This window comes from Schistocerca gregaria, chromosome 4 (genome assembly GCF_023897955.1).
Source record: "Schistocerca gregaria isolate iqSchGreg1 chromosome 4, iqSchGreg1.2, whole genome shotgun sequence".
NCBI classification, from domain to species: Eukaryota; Metazoa; Arthropoda; class Insecta; order Orthoptera; family Acrididae; genus Schistocerca; species Schistocerca gregaria.
Genome location: NC_064923.1, coordinates 311,362,861 through 311,384,299, shown reverse-complemented (window position 1 = coordinate 311,384,299; position 21,439 = coordinate 311,362,861). Strand labels below are relative to the sequence as shown.

Genomic DNA, 21,439 nt, shown 5'->3' with positions numbered 1-21,439 from the left:
GATTTTCGTTAGATTACATCATGGTGAGACAGAGATTCCGAAATCAGATACTGGATTATAAGGCGTATCCAGAACATGATATGGACTCAGATCACAAGAAGAGTAGGCTGTAGTTTAAGACTTTAGTCTTAAAGGATCGATACAAAGGAAGGGGGATACGGTAGTACTAAGGAATGACGAGATACGCTTTTAGTTCTCTAGGCTATAGATATAGCAATGATGATTAGCTCAGTAGGCAGTACATTTGAAGTGGAATGAGTATCTCTAAAAAGGGCCATCACAGAAGTTGGAAAGGAAAGCATAGGTACAAAGAAGGTAACTGCGAAGAAACCGTGGGTATCTGAAGAGATACTTCAGTTGATTAATGAAAGGAGGAAATACAAAAATGTTCCGGGAAACTCAGTAATGCAGAAATAGAAGTCGCTGAGGAATGAAATAAATGGAAAATGAAGGGAAGCTAAGACGAAATGGCTGCAGAAAAAATGTGAAGACATCGAAAAAGAAATAATTGTCGGAAGGACAGACTCAGCATACAGGAATGTCAAAACAACGTTCCGAGACATTAAAAGAAAGGGTGCTAACATTAAGAGTGCAATGGTAATTCCACTTTTAAATGCAGAGGAGAGAGCGGATACGTGGAAAGAATACACTAAAAGCCACTATGAGGGAGAAGATTTATGTGATGTGATAGAAGAAGAAACAGGAATAGATTTAGAAGAGATAGAGGATCCAGTATTAGAAACAGAATTTAAAAGAGCTTTGGAGGACTTAAGATCAAATAAGGCAGAAGGGATAGATAACAAAAAATCAGAATTTCTAAAATCATTGAGGGGAAGTTTCAACAAAACGACTTTATACGTTGGTGTGTTGAATGTCTGAGTCTGGCGACATACCATCTGACTTTCGATAAAGCGTCATCCACACAATTCCGAAGCCGGCAAGGGCTGACAATTGCGAGAATTACGGCACAATCAGCTTAACAGCTAATACATCCAAGTTGATTACAAGAATTATATGCAGAAGAATGGAAAGAAAATTGAGGATGCGCTAGATGACAATCAGTTTGCCTTTAGGAAAAGTAAAGTCAAGAGAGAGGCAATTCTGACGTTGGTGTTAATAATGGAAACAAGAGTAAAGAAAAATCAAGACCCGTTCATACTATGTGTCGACCTGGAAGAGGCGTTCGACAATGTAAAATGGTGCAAGATGTTCGAAATTTTGAAAAAAAAGTTGGGGTAAGCTATAGGGAGAGACGGGCCATATAGAATATGTACAACAGCTAAGAGGGAATAATAAGAGTGGACGATCAGGAACAAAGTGCTCGTATTAAAAAGGATGTAAGGCAAGGATGTAGCCTTTCGACCCTATTGATCAATCTGTACATCGAGGAAGCAGTGATGGAAATAAAAGAAAGATACAGGAGTGGAATTAAAATTTGTGGTGAAAGGATATCAATGATAAAATTCGCTGATGACATTGCTATACTGAGTGAAAGTAAAGAGGAATTACGCGATCTGCAAAACGGAATGAGCAGTCTAAGGAATACACAGTATGGACTGAGATCAAATCGAAGAAAGACGAAGGTGATGAGAAGTAGTAGAGATAAGAGCGAGAAGCTTAACATCAGGATTGATGTTCACGAAGTAGATTAAGTTAAAGAATTATGCTACCTAGGCGGTAAAGTAACCATTGACGGACAGGGGAAGGAGGACATCAAAGGCAAACTGTCTATCGCAAAAAGGCATTCCTGTACAAGAGAAGTCTTCTAATATCAAATATTGGCCTTAATTTGAGGAAGAAATTTCTGAGGATGTACGTCTGTAGTACAGCATTGTATGGTATTGTAGATGGACTGTGGGAAAACCGGAACAGAAGAGAATCGAAACATTTAAGATGTGGTGCTACAGACGAATGTTATAAATTAGGAGGACTGATCAAGTGAGGAATGAGAAGGTTCATCGCAGAATCGGAGAGGAAAGGAATATGAGGAAAATACTTATGAGGAGGGAGAACAGAATGATAGGACATCAGTTAAGAGATGAAGGAAAGACTTGCATGGTACTAGAGGGAGCTGTAGAGAGCAAAAACTGTAGAGGAAGACAGACATAGGAATACATCCAGCAAATAATTGAGAGCGTAGCTTCGAAGTTCTTCCTTGAGATGAAGAGGTTAGCACACGAGAGGAATTCGTGGCGGGCAGCTGGAGGATAATGTTCCGTTACAGGTTACTGTCAATTTTCAAAGGCTGCCGATTTACAGTGTTTCATAGATCTAGATCTGTCTTACTTTTCATGTATTACATGAGGTTTACGTGTTATTCTGAATAGTCCTTGATAAACATGCATAAACGTCTTTGTTTCCGTTGAAATTTTCTTAAACTTTGTTTTGTTTCGTTAATACTAGTTCACCAATGTTAAAACTAGTGAGGGCAGATACCATCTTTCAGTAACTTCCTGCAAGTATTCCTTAGTCCCAACTACTCTAAAAGGCAGGCCCATGCCTCATTATTTCTAACCACATAATTTTCAATGAATGGTTCTGTGGTCAACTCAAGAATTTGGTAAACATAACATTAAGTGGCACTGCTCACGTCAATCTTTCCTTGATATTTACTTAATAGGTCTTTGCCACCAAACAGCATTTCGACAACCTGAACGCGATTAAACAAGAATAATCTTTTATTATGTTACCTATATCAGTTTATATCAAAGCTTCGTGCTGTACTGGTCTAGAAACTCAGCCAGTAACGCCTATTATTCTTAAACCACTTATTTTGATGCAATTAACTATTTTTTATTTGAAATGGTATCAATGAATGCTTGGGACAAAGCACTTGCTTCACTGCCTCTATCAATATGACAAGGCACATTTATTCCTCAGATATTAGTTTTTGTAAGAGGATGAGTTATTGTAGGTTTAACAGCTTTCTCATCAAAGTCTTCTAATAAACCGTTTTCAATCTGTCTCCAGCTAAAGTAATTTTGTTTAGCTGCAGGTTCATTTACATTTAGATTCAAGGGGTCATCAACCTCTACATCTGCAGCTGATTTTTCCAATCTGTCTACCAGTTTTAAATCAAAGCACTTGAACACTTATTCGTCTTTCGTTTGCTGCACATCACCTAAACTATTCTCTAGCTTTGAGCAACTGCATTCGTGCGCCACATTGCTGTATATAATAGTGTGATCTGCTTTTACAGTTTGTGGCACGTCGAAACAGCTAATACGTTTTATGACACACCTATTGTTCCTACCCCCTTCATCTAAAATCTCCTTCTCCTATAAACCTTAAAAAACTAACTGCACTTCATCCACCGAAACTTCAGCCTTCAGATTGCCATCATTGGTGAGGATGTAAGCCTTTACTTCATCTTTTTCCTCATCTTATTCAAACCAGTTAATTGATTAATCTCTACTATCTATAGTATTTTCTTTTTCCTTCTTGCCCCTTTTTTCTAGTGAGTCAAGAATACTATGAACGGCATAATGAGAGTGGTCTTTTTCTATTTCATCATCCCTGTTATTGGTCTGGTGCGCTGAGCGACAGTCGTTTGTATCGTTGTTGCTGGTTGTGTGACCGTTTCCGACTATTGAACACCGTTTCCCTCATAGGGGGGACTTACTTCTTCACCTCAGCCTGTTGAGTTCAGTCAATTCAGAATCAAATCACGTAGTATCTGCTGTCCGTCTTGTCTCAATGATACATTATATTTATGCCTTCGTCATAATAATTATTGCGAAAGCACGGTGGCTGCCTATCTCCTCTTCCTCTTCCATGGCTTTCGCCACGATAATAAGGTCGTGTATTCTGAACGTCCATACTTGTAACGCTCGCATGCTCACTGTAATTATTTCGGTTGTTTATATGACTCTTAATGGAGTTGTTGTTAGTCTGCGCCTGCTCCTCAACAGCAGCTATTCTCTCCACTCGCTCCAGATACTCTATGTACCTACTCACCTTCTCTCTGGATGGGAAATAAATCTCTAGTACCAAGGTAGCTTAGCCTCTAGTTCCATGATCATCATTCCCAGTTCCAGAAGTGATAGCTGATCCACGGCCTGGAGTAAACCTTTTGCAGCTTCAAAGTTCTCTCTAAGCATCGTTTTGCTTGTTACATGACCAGTACTCACAAAAAAAACGCATTTTTAAATTCAGAAAAAGTTTGCATCTGATCATTACGTCAGATGACCATCACAAAGCATCTCCAGACAAATAACGTCTTATGAAAGACATTTTTTCACGTTGGTAAAACATCCTTAAAATCATTCCAGAATAGAGAACCAAAACGTAAAAACTGAGAACATCCGATAAAAGCTGCGTCAGTTGAAGCACCATGCTGTACAGTAGTATTACAAGAGCTACCATAAATTACTATATTTTATATGTCAGTATTACTAGTATTTAGTTCTTCTACTAATAGTTCTACTGCCTCCACTCTGTCAGAATTTTTTTAATCAAAATCCTCACATAATATTACACAGTCACTCGTAGTATCCCAGACAAGGCGCTGCAGTCATGGACTGTGCGGCTGGTCCCGGCGGAGGTTCGAGTCCTCCCTCGGGCATGGGTGTGTGTGTGTTGGTCCTTAGAATAATTTAGGTTAAGTAATGTGTTTGCTTAGGGACTAATGACCTTAGCAGTTAATTCCCATAAGATTTCACGCACATTTGAACATTTCGTAGTATCCTCCTGAGAAGCATTTACGTAATTAGTTACTTCCTCAAACCGATTACAGCAATGTTTGGATTAACTGCCTCTTTTTTTTCCTGAGAAACTCCCTTCAATAAGAATTTCTGCGTCTTTTAAATCTTTACGAACTTCACTAGTTTCCGTTTTGCAAGTACTATGCCCTGTAGTTAGTTGTTGGCCTATTTTGACTTGCAATTCTTGGTGGTAAGAATAAATTTTGTAATTTAAGTTGTTCCTTAATTCTTTATCACTAGATCAATCTTATCATTTAACTATCTACTACTATATACCATTTTATAGTTCAGTTCTTTATGATAGGATTCAGATTTAGAACACAGTAACTGCTTCCATTTCAGTGCCTCTATATTGCCACATGGCATTTCAACCGCTTTTAAAGGAGTTTCTGGCATTCCAGTGACTTGGATAAATTTCAGAAATAATTAACTCAGCTTCATTATATGGTAACTCAATTAATTCAACTTTTCCTTTTTTTATTTCAACCTCAATTACATCATCATTAAATTGGTCCTAACTTCGCAATAACATAATTTTATCTCACATTCTACTTTTGAGAAATCACCTACGGACTCTGGATGTATTACTTTGACAGAAACAGCCTCCTTACTTTCAGTTCCTAATTATGAGGATTCATCGATATATACTGGTTACACCTCAATTCTTTCATCATACTTTCCGGTAGATTACATTTTAATAGCCTGTTAGAAGCAATTAACAAATACTTCAAATATTATTAATTTAACTTAATTACTTTCCCTGGACGAGCTAAACCGGTGCGGTGTACCAGAAGATGCAACAAGCTGCGACGTAACGCAAGTAGCAACAGTAGCTGTTGTGGTGGGTGTAGCCTACTGCACGAACTCTAAGGGGACAAGAGCACCGCTGAGTGCTCACAATAGGTTGAAGGTAACTTGCAGATCCACGCAGCTCCGCGATGATGTACTGTCTTTTTCTAACCTGAGCGCCGGTGATAGCTGTAAAGCAGTGTCGTCTTCTTATCTTCTTATGTCACGTTCTCGGCTACTGTGGCTAACATTCACAGCTTAGCTTCCACACTAGCGCAAAAACCATAACACGGTTCTCCTGCCGCTGTAAGCTTATCTCACTACTATATCCTGTTAGTGCCTACCGAGTTCTCTGTTTTTTACTGATTACCTTAACAGTTCAGTTTCTCAATAGGTGCACCATACGTGGGGTGGCTAGTAATAATCAAATGGTCTTTACATCATTCTGTCATTATGGAAGGACCCTTAAACTGTCTCTGCGTGATTTCCACCTACCTCGCCGTCAATAATAGGCTGAAAACTATTTTTGCGGTCAGCCAAAAACGATGGAGAACACGCTGACCATAATTTCCAGTATGCAAGTCCACGTTACTCTTTGTGCGCACTGAAAGGTGTTCCTACGTGCTGTTCAGCCAGTGGGATAATAAACTCTGGCCATAAACAAAAGTTTTACTTTCCAACTGATCGTTATATTCTCTAAAGGTTCACATGCACATAATGTAAGTCTTAGTGCTGTAACTGCCATTCTTATCGGAAACAACACTGTTATCAGTTCAGAGACGACATCTACGGGACGTTCCAAGTAAAATGGTCTATCGCTCTGATTTCTAATTGGTCAATATTGCGGGAGGCACATAAACAGTTACTGAAGTGAAATCCACGCTGTCCAGAACGGTGTTAAGTCCTCGCGAGCTTACTTGCTACTTTTACTGAAAGAGCATTCCAGTCTGCCCAGCTTTGGCGTCATCCGAGACACAACGATCGCGGGCATTTGACCGAAGCGGAGAGTTTGATATCTCGGTGCGACATGTGTCCTGCTACTAGGTCTTTCGCTGTATTTATGCAGGGGTACAGTGAACCGCCAAACAGATCAACTGTCACCAACCTCCGTAGGCGCAGGTATTGGTATGTAAATGGCACCTTTCTCGGATACGTATTAATTGATAGCTCTGTCGCTTAATAATTCACGATCTGTTAATTTTTATATAAATGGAGTTAAGCTTGCTTGAGTTACTGAAAAAGCTTTAGTTAGACTGCATTGAAAGTCAGCCTTCTAGAATTTTTAGAACAGATCTGACAGTAGAGCATGGCCTCTGAATTGCATCTTTAAAGATTTCTTGTGACCCTTGTTATTTAAAATACAGTCTTGAAACTTGGTACGGCAATACTACTTCATGAAAGAAATTGAGTGCTATAAATAGTACAGCCTATTAAAAATGCAAATGAAACTTAATCTACCACGAGTAAGAACGTTTTCGTCCAAAATTTGGGTTTTAGTAAATAACTTTAGTAAATAACTGGTGTCGTATATTTAAGGTTTTATATGCAACTGAGACGCACACGTATTTCCAGCTGTCTGAGTCTGATATTTGGCGGCTTCAGTTTTGGTAAATAGGCCGATTTTAACAAAAATATAGATCTGACCAAGTTGAGACCTGTAACTTTTAATTCTGACATGTTGTTGTTATTGTGGTCTTCAGTCCTGAGACTAGTTAGATGCAGCTCTCCATGATACTCTATCCTGTGTAAACTGCTTCATCTCCCAGTATTTGCTGCAACGTACATCCTTCTGAATCTGTTTAGTGCATTCATCTCTTGGTCTCCCTCTACGATTTTTACCCACCATGCTGCTCTCTAATGCTAAATTTGTGGTCCTTTGATGCCTCAGAAAATGTCCTACTAACCGGTCGCTTCTTCTTGTCAAGCTGTGTCACAAACTCCTCGTCTCCCCAGTTCTATTGATTACCTACTCATTACTTATGTGATCTACCCATCTAATCTTCATCATTCTTTTGTAGCACCAACATTTCGAAAGCTTCTGTTCTCTTCCTGTCCAAACTATTTATCGTCCATGTTTCACTTATAGATGTGTGGACATTGCTACACTCCATACAAATAGTTTCAGAAACGACTTCCTGACACTTAAATCTACACTCGATGTTATCAAAAATCACTTCGTCAGAAACGTTCTACTTGCCATTGCCAGTCTACATTTTATATCCTCTCTACTTTGACCATCATCGGTTATTTTGCTCCCCAAATAGCGAAACTCCTTTACTACTTTAAGTGTCTCATTTCCTATTTTAATGCCCTCAGCATCACCTGGCTTAATTCGACTACATTCCCCTATCCTCGTTTTGCTTTTGTTGATGTTCATCTTATATCCTCCTTTCAAGACACTATCCATTCCATTCAACTGCTCTTCCAAGTCTTTTGCTGTCTCTGACAGAATTACAATGTCATCGTCGAACCTCAAAGTTTTTATTTCTTCTCCATGGCTTTTAGCACCTACTCCGAATTTTTCTTTTGTTTCCTTTACTGCTTGCTCTATATACAGATTGAATAACATCGGGAAGAAGCTACAACCCTGTATCATTCCCTTCCCAACCACCGCTTCCCTTTTGACATACGTTTACGTATTCTGATCAGTTCTTAACTTTCTTATTTTATTATATAGTGTCACTTTTTTCTTGGGATCGTTTATTTTGACTAACCTATTTATTTCAATGTTCTGAGACTTTAAAATGTTAACATTAATATACTTAAGCATACACTGCCGAAGTTTGGAAAAGTTATTTTATCTTTTAATCTCACTCTTGAATCATGGTGCAAACCTTTGTATTTTAAGTACAGGAGCGTTATGACAACGTGGCACAGGTATTAATGAACTGAGCTAAGCGTTGGCGCATTCGCCGGCTTCTGTACTCTTACAGCTTTTGGTCCCGATAATAGTGGCATATAAACGGAAAGTGGGACCTGAAATATCGCATTGCGTACCGTTCATTAGCAGTCCCTACCTTTTATTCATTTGCGCTCAGCTCTGCCGAAATGTGCTTTGTCTTAGTAGGTGGCAATAGCTGCAATTGGTTTTGCAGCGGAGTGCAGCCAGTGTGTCCCTATCTTAAGAAAAAAATCGGTTTAACTTGTAAAAATCTCCCTCATTTAATTACTAGGTTCTCGGGGAGAAACATAGTATATTCTTGTTACTCATGTACGGTGTGTATTCGCTTTGTGGGGTGAATAGTGAACTGTCCAGCTCAGTAGTGCAGTAACTCCATAGTGGAGAGTAGTACCTTCTCGAATTTCTCATCTTAAGCGACGGAACTGACCTAGAAAATGTCCGTTATAAGGAATCTCCAACCTTGAAGTTACACCCCAAAGAGTGTCACACATATAGTCAATCTTTTACTACCAACTTACAAAATACCTTCTTAACTACTTCTGTACTAACATTTTAAACACAGTAATTGATTTGAATTAGACACGCTACTGTTGCAATTCTGTTGTATTCTAACCTACTACCTATAAGTAAATATTTCCTGTGAACCTTTCACACAGAAATAACACATCATAAGTATAGCCGTAGTTCGTAATTGCTAGTTACTTACAGACATTCACTTCGTGAAACCACCTTATGCTCTTAAGAGGGACGCATGTTGGAACTATCTCAGGTACACTCTGTGTCATTGGCTTGTTTATACCTTTCTGGATTCTACTTCCTTTACCCAGACCTCTTCTTCCTTTGGAAGGAGCTACCGACAATTGAGACAGTGCTTCTGGGTCACCATGAAACTGGTGGATTTCCTCATATGGACAACAGTGATCTGGATAGGGAGTTATACTTTATTATTAACTTCGGATGTCGTTTAGAATAACTCATAAGATCTTTGGTACCGCGGAATCAATTTCTTAGTTTTCCCTTCCGGAACTTGAGGGTTAAGTAGCACAACGTACCGCTTGATATGATGTTTGGGTAATTTTGTGTGTTTATTGTGAGCGTTTTCCTGTGTTCCTAGAGTCTTTGAGTTCATTTTTTCCGCTTGATGTCATATATCTTCTAGTCATTTAGTAATGTCCTGAAGAGATGATACATCCTCCCCTGGAGCACATTGACATAATTCTAAGAGGGAAGGCATTTATCTTCCAAATCTAACTCGAAGGATGAAAGACCCGCGTCTTCAAGGAGTTTTGAATTATACAACCTCACGATATGTTGTCATAGCGTGTCCCAGTTGTTGCGGCTACTATTCACATAATGACTTAGCATTTCGCATAACGTTCTATGCTCTCTCTCTCTGTTGCTGTCCGTTCGCTCGCGAGTGAAGGTTGCTTGATCGCAACTTCTTAACGCGCAATAGTCGACGTAGCTGTTTGAACAGTTTATGTTTCAAGTTCTTTACTTGGTCTGTTATTATTGATTCTGGTGGAATGAATTTCAGTAGCAAACAGTTAACGAAAGTGTGATGCACTGTGCCGGCCGGAGTGGCCGAGCGGTTCTAGGGGCTACAGATGGGAACCGCGCAACCACTAGAGTCGCAGGTACGAATCCTGCCTCTGGATTGGATGTGTGTGATGTCCTTAGGTTAGTTAGGTTTAAGTACTTCTTAGTTCTGGGGGACTGATGACTTCAGAAGTTAAGTCCCATAGTGCTCAGAGCCATTTGAACCATTTGTGATGCATTGTGTCTGCCTGTGGGTTTGGTGAGGCGATCATGTTCAAGTAAAGCGAAAAGTGATCACTATGTTTAGTACATATTGGTTTCCTTTTGGTGTAGAGCGAAATGGCCAAGGACGTCGAGGTCAATTAATTAGGAACGTTTCTCTGGATCAGGCTGTCTTGGCAATGACATTCGTTGGCGACTCAGTTCGGCTCTTGAACGCAAGGGATGCAGTTTTTTTACGTAGTGCTCAAAGTAGCGTATCCTCTGTGGACGCCAGTAATTTTCCATAACCCGGAGGTCCGTGGTTCATCGTCTGCTGTGCCCAGCTGTGATGAAATCATGGGCTCGCTGCAACACTTCATTCCGTAAACAGGTTGGTACAACTATACGGTAGTGTACCGTCTTCGCTTGTAAAGCACACCGTCATTCACCGCTGACAACCGGATTGGCACCCGAAGCTCTGCGCCTCTCTCGAGGATAATTCTTATCGATTCTATGACATGTATTTTGCGGGTTAATCCGCCAGCGTTAACATGAGGATCCCCAGATTATACACTACTGGCCATAAAAATTATTGCACCAAGAAGAAATGTAGATGATAAATGGGTATTTATTGGACAAATATATTATACTAGAACTGACATGCGATTACATTTTCACGCAATTTGGGTGCGTAGATCCAGAGAAATAAGTACCCAGAACGACCACGTCTGGCCGTAATAACGGCCTTGATACGCCTGGGCAATGAGCTTGGATGGCGTGTACAGGTACACTTGCCCATGCAGCTTCAAAACGATACCACAGTTCATCAAGAGTAGTGACTGGCGTATTGTGACAAGGCAGCTTCTCGGCCACCATTGACCAGACGTTTTCAGTTGGTGAAAGATCTGGAGAATGTGGTGGCCAGGGCAGCAGTCGAAAATTTTCAGTATCCAGAAAGGCCCGTACAAGATCTGCAACATGCGGTCGTGCATTATCCTGCTGAAATGTAGGGTTTCGAAGGAATCGAATGAAGGATAGAGCCACGGGTCGTAATACGTCTGAACGTAACTTTCACTGTTCAAAGTGCCGTTAATGAGAACAAGAGGTGACCGAGACGTGTGACCAATGACACTCCATACCATCACGCCAGGTGATACGCCAGTATGGCGATGACAAATGCACGCTTCCAATGTGCGTTCACCGCGATGTCACCAAACACGGATGCGACCATCATGATGCTGTAAACAGAATCTTGATTCATCCGAAAAAAATGACGTTTCGCCATTCGTGCACCCAGTACACCATCGCAGGCGCTCCTGTCTGTGATGCAGCGTCAAGGGTAATCGCAGGCATAGTCTCCGAGCTGATAGTCCATGCTGCTGCAAACGTCGTCGAACTGTTCGCGCAGATGGTTGTTGTCCTTCAAACGTCCCCATCTGTTGACTCAGGGACTGAGTCGTGACTGCACGATCCGTTACAGCCATGAGGATAAGATGCCTGTCATCGCGACTGCTAGTGATAGGAGGCCGTTGGGATCCAGCACGGCGTTCCGTATTACACTACTAAACCCACTGACTCCTTATTCTGCTGACGGTCATTGGATCTCGACCAACGCGAGCAGAAATGTCTCGATGTGATAAAGTGCAATTGCGATAGGTTACAATCTGACCTTTATGAAAGTCGTAAAAGTGATGGCACGCATTTCTTCTCCTTTCACGAGGTATCACAACAACGTTTCACCAGGCAACGCAGGTCAACTGCTGTTTGTATATGAGAAATCGGTTGGATACTTTCCTCATGTCACCACGTTGTAGGTGTCACCACCTGCGCCAACCTTGTGTGAACGGTCTGAAAAGCTAATCATTTGCTTATCACGGCATCTTCTTGCTGTCGGTTAAATTTCGCGTCTGTAGCACGTCATCTTCGTGGTATAGCAGTGTTAATGGCCAGTAGTGTACAATAACACAGAATCCAATATGCTATGCGGTAGGGAAAAGCGGGTTAGACTACTAGTTGGTTACTTCAATCGTAGAAGACATTTTAGAGCGGCGTGATCTGTTGTGACCTGAGAAATCCTGCCACGCAGATAGCAACAAAAATATGTGACAGCAAAAATTACTGCCAGCATGTCCTTCCCCATAGCTGAATAGCGTCTTCCGCTTAATTCAGTTACCTGGAAGCATAGGCTATGTGGTGTTCCTCCCCATCCACTTGTGAGCTCAGAAAACAGATGAGACCATGGCTATTCGAGTCACAGTATAAGATAAACTGTTTTCGATAGTCTGGAAGAATGAAAACAGAAATTTGCAATTATTTTAATCATTGAAATGCTTCTTCACAATATGGAGTCCAGTTAAGTTTTGTACATTTTTTTTTTCAAATGTGCAAGGGGTCTTTCTACTACTGGAATCTTGGAATATATTTTCTGCAGAAATTCACAGTCACAAGATATTATTATACTTCTTTTATTGCTTGCAGAAGCGGAGGGTCAGTACGTATTCCGCCCTGTCCAATAATGTGACCTAGATAGTGGAGCTCCTGCAATACAAAGTGAGACTTTTCCAAGCTGTGGGTCATCCGTGCTTCGCGTGACCATTCAAAAAAAATTGGGCAGGCGCACCATATACTCCTGGATCTCCTGGAGTGCACCGTTATCTCATCTAGATGTACTAGGCATTGCTTTGGTTTCAGGCCTCTTGAAGTCAGTAGCGGTAGAAAGTCACTGGTACTTTTTCTTAGAGCGAAAGGGAAGCGACGACACTGGAAGTGTCCAGATGGAACTAAAAAAGCTTCGAATTCGTGTCAGCGCTGAGTAACCATAAGGTGGTGAAGTAACGTCATTGCCCCAGACTGTGGATGATTTACAAATTTACAATTGCAGCATAACATATAAGCGTTTTACCCGTCTCAGTACTTCTGAGGAACAGTTACTTCAAGGGCTGACGGGACACTATGGCAGCGGTTCTTGGCTTTGAGGCCCGGTAGAGACAGTGAGGGGTGAAGATTTGTCAGATGTGATAGAAGAAGAAACAGGAGTCGATTTAGAAGAGATAGGGGATCCAGTATTAGAGTTGGAATTTAAAAGAGCTTTGGAGGACTTACGGTCAAATAAGGCAGAAGGAATAGATAACATTCCATCAGAATTTCTAAAATCATTTGGGGAAGTGGCAACAAAGCGACTATTCACGTTGGTGTGTAGAATATATGAGTCTGGCGACATACCATCTGACTTTCGGAAAAGCATCATCCAAACAATTCCGAAGACGGCAAGAGCTGACAAGTGCGAGAATTATCGCACAATCAGCTTAAGAGCTCATGCACCGAAGCTGCTTACAAGAATAATATACAGAAGAATGGAAAATAAAATTGAGAATGCGCTAGGTGACGATCAGTTTGGCTTTAGGAAAAGTAAAGGCACGAGAGAGGCAATTCTGACGTTACGGCTAATAATGGAAGCAAGGCTAAAGAAAAATCAAGACACGTTCATAGGATTTGTCGACCTGGAAAAAGCGTTCGACAATATAAAATGGTGCAAGCTGTTCGAGATTCTGAAAAAAGTAGGGGTAAGCTATAGGGAGAGACGGGTCTTATACAATATGTACAACAACCAAGAAGCAATAATAAGAGTGGACGATCAATAACGAAGTGCTCGCATTAAGAAGGGTGTAAGACAAGGCTGTAGCATTTCGCCCCTACTCTTCAATCTGTACATCGAGGAAGCAATGATGGAAATAAAAGAAAGGTTCAGGAGTGGAATTAAAATACAAGGTGAAAGGATATCAATGATACGATTCGCTGATGACATTGCTATCCTGAGTGAAAGTGAAGAAGAATTAGATGATCTGCTGAACGGAATGAACAGTCTAATGAGTACACAGTATGGTTTGAGAGTAAATCGCAGAAAGACGAAGGTAATGAGAAGTAGTAGAAATGAGAACAGCGAGAAACTTAACATCAGGATTGATGGTCACGAAGTCAATGAAGTTAAGGAATTCTGCTACCTAGGCAGTAAAATAACCAATGACGGACGGAGCAAGGAGGGCATCAAAAGTAGACTCGCTGTGGCAAAAAAGGCATTTGTGGCCAAGAGAAGTCTACTAATGTCAAATGCCGGCCTTAATTTGAGGAAGAAATTTCTGAGGATGTACGTCTGGAGTACAGCATTGTATGGTAGTGAAAAATGGACTGTTGAAAAACGGGAACAGAAGAGAATCGAAGCATTTGAGATGTGGTGCTATAGACGAATGTTGAAAATTAGGTGGACTGATACGGTATGGAATGAGGAGGTTCTACGCAGAATCGGAGAGGAAAGGAATATGTGGAAAACACTGATAAGGAGAAGGGACAGGATGATAGGACATCTGCTAAGACATGAGGGAATGACTTCCATGGTACTAGAGGGAGCTGTAGAGGGCTAAAACTGTAGAGGAAGACAGGGATTGGAATACGTGAAGCAAATAATTGAGAACGTAGGGTGCAAGTGCTACTCTGAGATGAAGAGGTTAGCACAGGAAAGGAATTCGTGGCGGGCCGCATCAAACCAGTCAGTAGACAAAAAAAAAAAGATACAGTGTCATAGATGCGACGACGACCGAACAGGCTATGCGTCGTCGGATGGTCCAGCTGGATGACTCGCTGATGGGCTGGTTCTGCCGGTTTAAATCTCGTTTCCATGTGTTGAGAGTTGCGGAAGGCGCCCAGTATCGACGTCGCGTCGAAACACCTGGAGCTGGGTCGATGGTCTGGTGTGGCATAATAGATAGGTCGGCCGCTCATGCGACGGGAGAACACGCAACATCCCTCGCGTGGAAACCCCAGTGTTTACTGACACTGCTGAGCTGGCAGCGCGTTGGCCGGTGTTTGAGGCGTTGCACTGGAGCATTCATCTGGCTCCGACTATACGGCTAACGGGGAAGTACGTTTGATGAACACGAGCAGAGTGTTTAGGCTCATGGAGCCAGTTCGAGAATGCGACTTTTTCTTTGCCTACACTCTCCTCCCTCTTTCAGACATTAGTTACCTGTTTTGTTTCCTACAGGCGCTTGGTGAGTGGTTTAAAAAGGAATTTAAACCTAACGATAATTAAAATTGTTTTTTTTTTTTTAAATAAGTTATATATTGACAGTCCTCTGTAGCAGTGACAAGTTTCTTAATCTCATTGCTCTACTAAAACTCCTAAGAAAAAACTGTTTCCATTCCCTATAATTAGTAAGATTTTTCAAAGCTTTTAGCGACAGCACGAAGAATTACTTTTATTGTCTTGTTGTAGCTTCAATAAAAATCCACTGTCCGTTAAACTGAAAAGAACTGAAATATAAAATTTCGTTAACTTTTAGTTTGAAACTAAAATCAGTTATTGCATAATTTACAAGTTATATCAATTTCCACAGGAAAATGTTTCACATACACTCCTGGAAATTGAAATAAGAACACCGTGAATTCATTGTCCCAGGAAGGGGAAACTTTATTGACACATTCCTGGGGTCAGATACATCACATGATCACACTGACAGAACCACAGGCACATAGACACAGGCAACACAGCATGCACAATGTCGGCACTAGTACAGGGTATATCCGCCTTTCGCAGCAATGCAGGCTGCTATTCTCCCATGGAGACGATCGTAGAGATGCTGGATGTAGTCCTGTGGAACGGCTTGCCATGCCATTTCCACCTGGCGCCTCAGTTGGACCAGCGTTCGTGCTGGACGTGCAGACCGCGTGAGACGACGCTTCATCCAGTCCCAAACATGCTCAATGGGGGACAGATCCGGAGATCTTGCTGGCCAGGGTAGTTGACTTACACCTTCTAGAGCACGTTGGGTGGCATGGGATACATGCGGACGTGCATTGTCCTGTTGGAACAGCAAGTTCCCTTGCCGGTCTATGAATGGTAGAACGATGGGTTCGATGACGGTTTGGATGTACCGTGCACTATTCAGTGTCCCCTCGACGATCACCAGAGGTGTACGGCCAGTGTAGGAGATTGCTCCCCACACCATGATGCCGGGTGTTGGCCCTGTGTGCCTCTGTCATATGCAGTCCTGATTGTGGCGCTCACCTGCACGGCGCCAAACACGCATACGACCATCATTGGCACCAAGGCAGAAGCGACTCTCATCGCTGAAGACGACACGTCTCCATTCGTCCCTCCATTCACGCCTGTCGCGACACCACTGGAGGCGGGCTGCACGATGTTGGGGCGTGAGCGGAAGACGGCCTAACGGTGTGCGGGACCGTAGCCCAGCTTCATGGAGACGGTTGCGAATGGTCCTCGCCGATACCCCAGGAGCAACAGTGTCTCTAATTTGCTAGGAAGTGGCGGTGGGGTCCCCTACGGCACTGCGTACGATCCTACGGTCTTGGCGTGCATCCGTGCGTCGCTGCGGTCCGGTCCCAGGTCGACGGGCACGTGCACCTTCCGCCGACCACTGGCGACAACGTCGATGTACTGTGGAGACCTCACGCCCCACGTGTTGAGCAATTCGGCGGTACGTCCAGCCGGCCTCCCGCATGCCCACTATACGCCCTCGCTCAAAGTCCGTCAACTGCACATATGGTTCACGTCCACGCTGTCGCCGCATGCTACCAGTGTTAAAGACTGCGATGGAGCTCCGTATGCCTCGGCAAACTGGCTGACACTGACGGCGGCGGTGCACAAATGCTGCGCAGCTAGCGCCTTTCGACGGCCAACACCGCGGTTCCTGGTGTGTCCGCTGTGCCGTGCGTGTGATCATTGCTTGTACAGCCCTCTCGCAGTGTCCGGAGCAAGTATGGTGGGTCTGACACACCGGTGTCAATGTGTTCTTTTTTCCATTTCCAGGAGTGTAAGTACAAAATATTATACATACTCCTACACTGGCACTTCAACAACGAAAAAAAACAGCAATATGTAGGTAAATTTCTATAAATTTACCGTGAAAGTAGTTAGAAAATTATTAAAGGTGGTCAAAATTTTTATATAAGAGTCTGGGAGGGGAACACACGTTTTTGTGTAATACGAAATAGGAGTATCTTATTAATAAAGTCATACAAGGGCGACATGAGTTATGTAAAATGTAATACGGTTGTCCTCTATACTTGGATTGTGTCATTGCTGCTTGTTTGACTTGGCGTTAAACTGGCCCTACCATTAATGTTCCGCTAACAAGTTGATATAAATGGTACATAACTGTATGACTGTCCTTACTATGTAACTGTCGCTTATTTGGTTCCATGATATAATAAGTAAAGGTGTTTAATTATACGTATCCGATACAACAACTTTGCCCGCCCAGGTGCTTTAAATTCTGAGTGATCTGTTACTTACATAAATTAGAAGTAGTCGAGTGTATAATACATGGTGCATGAAAACTAGAGTAGGACAAGAACGATACTGGTAAGACTTGTAGTTTGTGACTATAGTGAATATCATATTTTGGAAAACTGAACGTTTTGTGCGCGTTTAGTATAACTATCGTTATGATGCTGTGGAAGTTTCTCTTGATGATTCTATAAGCAGCAGTCAAGTCACTCGCCACCGTATAATTAGCTACGAAAATTTCCCTTGTGGCACAGTAGAACATGAAAATACGGGAAATATTCTACATAACGAAGCCTCTGTTTTAGGTACTAAACAGCTTCCGATAGAATGTTTATTTTATCGTCTCTTGAGGCATCGCTAGCCTCTATACGTCTTAAAAGATTTAAAGAAACTATCAACGTTAATTTGATTTGGAAATCTGTTTAAATTTTCGTTTTTGGAAAAGTCAAACAATCCTGTAGCAGCGTATAGATGCAGACGACTTCTTTTTATTTCAGGTACACCGTGGAGGCCATCAACGTCCACGCCGGCACCACCCAGTCAAGCGCCGACTCTGGCGAGGTGGTGGGAGTAACCGACGTTATCGTTCACGAAGGCTTCGATGAGATGGCCTACACGAACGACATCGCCCTGCTCAAGGTAAAGTCTCCCTCTGCCACAACCCTATTTCGTTCCTGGGATACCGCATACCATTAGCAATTACTCTTCCTCATAGGTTTATTTTTATCATTTCTAAATTGAAAAGAAGTGCAGCGCCAAGAAGGAGTTGTGCGACAGAAATGAAAATTAGCAGGCGTGTTTCTACATCTGGAAGATGGTGCATAATCAGATTCCGCCAGTCAAATGAGGACGCAAATCAGTTTTGCTTTAAATATATTCTGTAACGGTCGTGAGCGTTCGTTACCTTTGAGATTGGACATGGTTAGTTGATGTTAGTCAAGAAGGCCTTTAAGGCTACAAAGTCACAACAGTGAACATCTCACCGGGTTTCAACGAGATTCTGTAATAGAGCTACGAGAAGCTAGATATTTCTTCTGTCATACTGCAGGAAGACTTGGCAATAATATAGCCATTGAACATGATGGCTCACAGCGATGGTCACGGGAACGTAAGGTTACAAGAAGACAGGACTTCGGGCTCTGGTGTTGCGCCATCTAGAGGGAAGAACATTGACTTGTGGTTAAGATGCGTCGAACTGCACCTGAAGCAGCAATTTGATCGGAAATTGGCATCACAGTGACAAAACAAACTGTTACAAATCGGTTACTTCAAAGAAAACATCGAGCAAGATGCCCTGTAACGTACATTCCACGGGCCCCAAACAACCTCTTTTGACGACTTCAGTGGCGTCAAGCGAGAGGTCACTGGAGGACAGGATGGAGATCTGTTGTGTTTTCTGATGAAAACTGGCTGTGGAGGCCAGATGAGGACCTGAACCCAACCCGTATGCGTGCTAGACACACTGGACCCACACTCTTAGATATGGTCTGACGTGCGATTTCAAATGAGAACAGCATAACGCACGACCACATACGCTGTTGAAAACCAATGTGCTCTGCAGTATATAGACATGTTGCCGTGGCGTGCTTGATGGTGCCATCTGTCTCCAATCGAGCACATATGGCACATCATCGGTCGATAGCTCCAGCGCCATCTACAACCAGCATTAACCGTCCCGGTACTGACCGACCAAATGCAACAGGCATGGAACTCCATCCCACAAACTGACAATCGGCACCTGTAATACACAATGCATGCACGTTCGCATGGATGCAGTTAATATTTTGGCTGTAACAGCGGTTACTAATGTACCAGCATTTAACATTTGCGATGGCTTTTCTTCTGCTTACATCACCCTGCAATCTTGCAGTGTTACATACACAAATGTATTTCCGAAACTTGATATACGACATCAGTTATTTTTTGCAATCGTATTTCTCTCCGTCAGTGTGACAGTATTATTGTTGTGGTTGTTTGGACCAGTACTTAATAGTATGTACTGTGGAGTTCTTTTCAATACTAATTTTGTCTCAATTTAGAATTCTTAAGACTTAATACACATCGTCTAGGCAACGTGATCTAGGCGTTAGTGCCTTACATTGCATATCCAGCGGTCGTCATTTGTCGATTAGTTTCCAGAAAATGAAGAAATATATCAGCTAAGGCAGTAGAAAGTCTCCGGTGGAAGAAGTCACCATTATCGTGAGAATGACAGTATCAATTGAGGGTGGCGGAGAGGGCAGACATGCAGAGTACTATCGTGCCCTGTGAATGGGAAATGTCCCGGAAGGAGGAACAATCAACTTTGATCAACTGGATTAGAATACAGTAAGGAATGGAAAAATGATAACCGCTCGGTATTTGGAGGCTAACAGAAGACGTTATCTGTCTCCATTGGCCAAAGATTCCAAAACAGTCACTGTTCGGTTGGTTGGTTGGTTGGTTATATGTAGGGGGTTCGCATTCAGATCACAGTGAGAGGACTGGCAAGGGGAACTGACGATGAGAAGAAGAACGGGATACCAACGAAAAGGTAACATTCCATGAGTTGGAACATGCAACATCATAAATCTTTTAGAGGAAAGTAAATCAGGATATCTGAAAAGTTAAATGCAGATGATAAAACTAGATATAGCAGGAACGAGCCGAACATGGGGTAACATAAAAAATATCACTGGATGGTATGAAAAAGAAGGATTTCATTCGTGTAGCAAGGTAGGGCAATAAGTGAGTAACTGTGGACAATTCCGCAAAAGGATTATCCTCCCTAGAATCGAAATCAAGTAAATGCTAACAACAATAGATCAGGTATATGTGCTAACGTTACAAGGAGCAGATGACGAGACAGAGAGAGGTGTGAGGAAAGTGAACGAATAATTTATCATATAAAGGAGATAGAAATCTAATAATCATGGGTATTGGAACTCTGTAGTAGTCTAAGCAGCAGAAATCACTGTTACCTTAGAAAAAAAGCTCGATAGTAAGAATGAAAGGAAAGAGAGTTCCTCAACTCCTGCAATACATTACACTAATATCGGAAATTATAGCTGAAAAGTCATAAGAGGAGGAGGAGGAGGATACGCTGTAAACGCGGTGAGAAACTGGAGGATAAGAGCTGCGTTTAATCGTAGTGCAGCCATCAGATATTGGAGAAGATATAGACACAGATCATATTTTATGAGGAAGAGTGGGCTGCATTTGAACAGAATTGTTGAGAATAATCGGAGTAAAGTAATGTGGAATATTGGACTAGTATCTATGTTCAAGTGAAGCTTTTGCGGTTGTCGATGCTGCAATGATGAATTCCACACTTGGTAATTACGTCTAACATGTAGGGGCAGCTCTGGACAGGGTAATGGTCGATGTTGAAAGGATATTCGTGGGTGAAACTGTAAAGAAATTGAGAGTAATAGAGAAAGGTATTTAACTGATTGGCGAAAGAAGGAAACACAAAATATTTTCTGACAGAAAAGTATATGGCATTATTAGTCACTCAGGAATGAAATGAAGACCAATATAGATGATGGCAATTCTCCAGGAATTACTAAAAGTGGAGGAAAGTCATACGGAAAGATCTTGCAGAGCGGCGAAACGAGACAATATCCAAAAACCTACTATTGACCTGTAAACATTTACCTTATAAAAAAGGAAAGAGAAAGCACAGAAACTACAGACCTACTAGTCGTCTCTTAGTAATTTTACAGTATCTTCTAAAATGTCAGCTACACACAAAAGACGGTTTTATTCTGCCATATTAATAAGTTGACTTTAGAAACGGGTAAAGCATTATGGACGCTTTGATAATTATGAATGAAATTACTCGAGTAATTTTGAGATATCTTTTTGCACATGCAACCCAACATGACCTGAGAAACGAAGCACTGATTCAGTTGAAGAAAATAAAGTGAGAAATATGTACGTCGATGCAACAGCTCCCACGCGGCTCCATCACAATTATGAGAAATCAGAGTTGAAAACTGACGCTTTATCACCGGTGCTAAT

At 41.9% G+C, this 21,439-nt stretch overlaps 1 protein-coding gene across 1 annotated transcript in view; it reads left to right on the top strand.

The window, feature by feature from the left end:
- LOC126267513 (anionic trypsin-2-like) overlaps positions 1 to 21,439 on the top strand; it is a 123,517-nt gene that overhangs the window by 45,167 nt on the left and 56,911 nt on the right. Inside the window, exon 4 of the mRNA XM_049972812.1 lies at positions 17,935 to 18,076. Coding sequence (XP_049828769.1) covers positions 18,044 to 18,076 — 33 coding nt within the window. The 5' untranslated portion in view covers positions 17,935 to 18,043. The remainder of the gene's footprint in view (positions 1 to 17,934; positions 18,077 to 21,439) is intronic.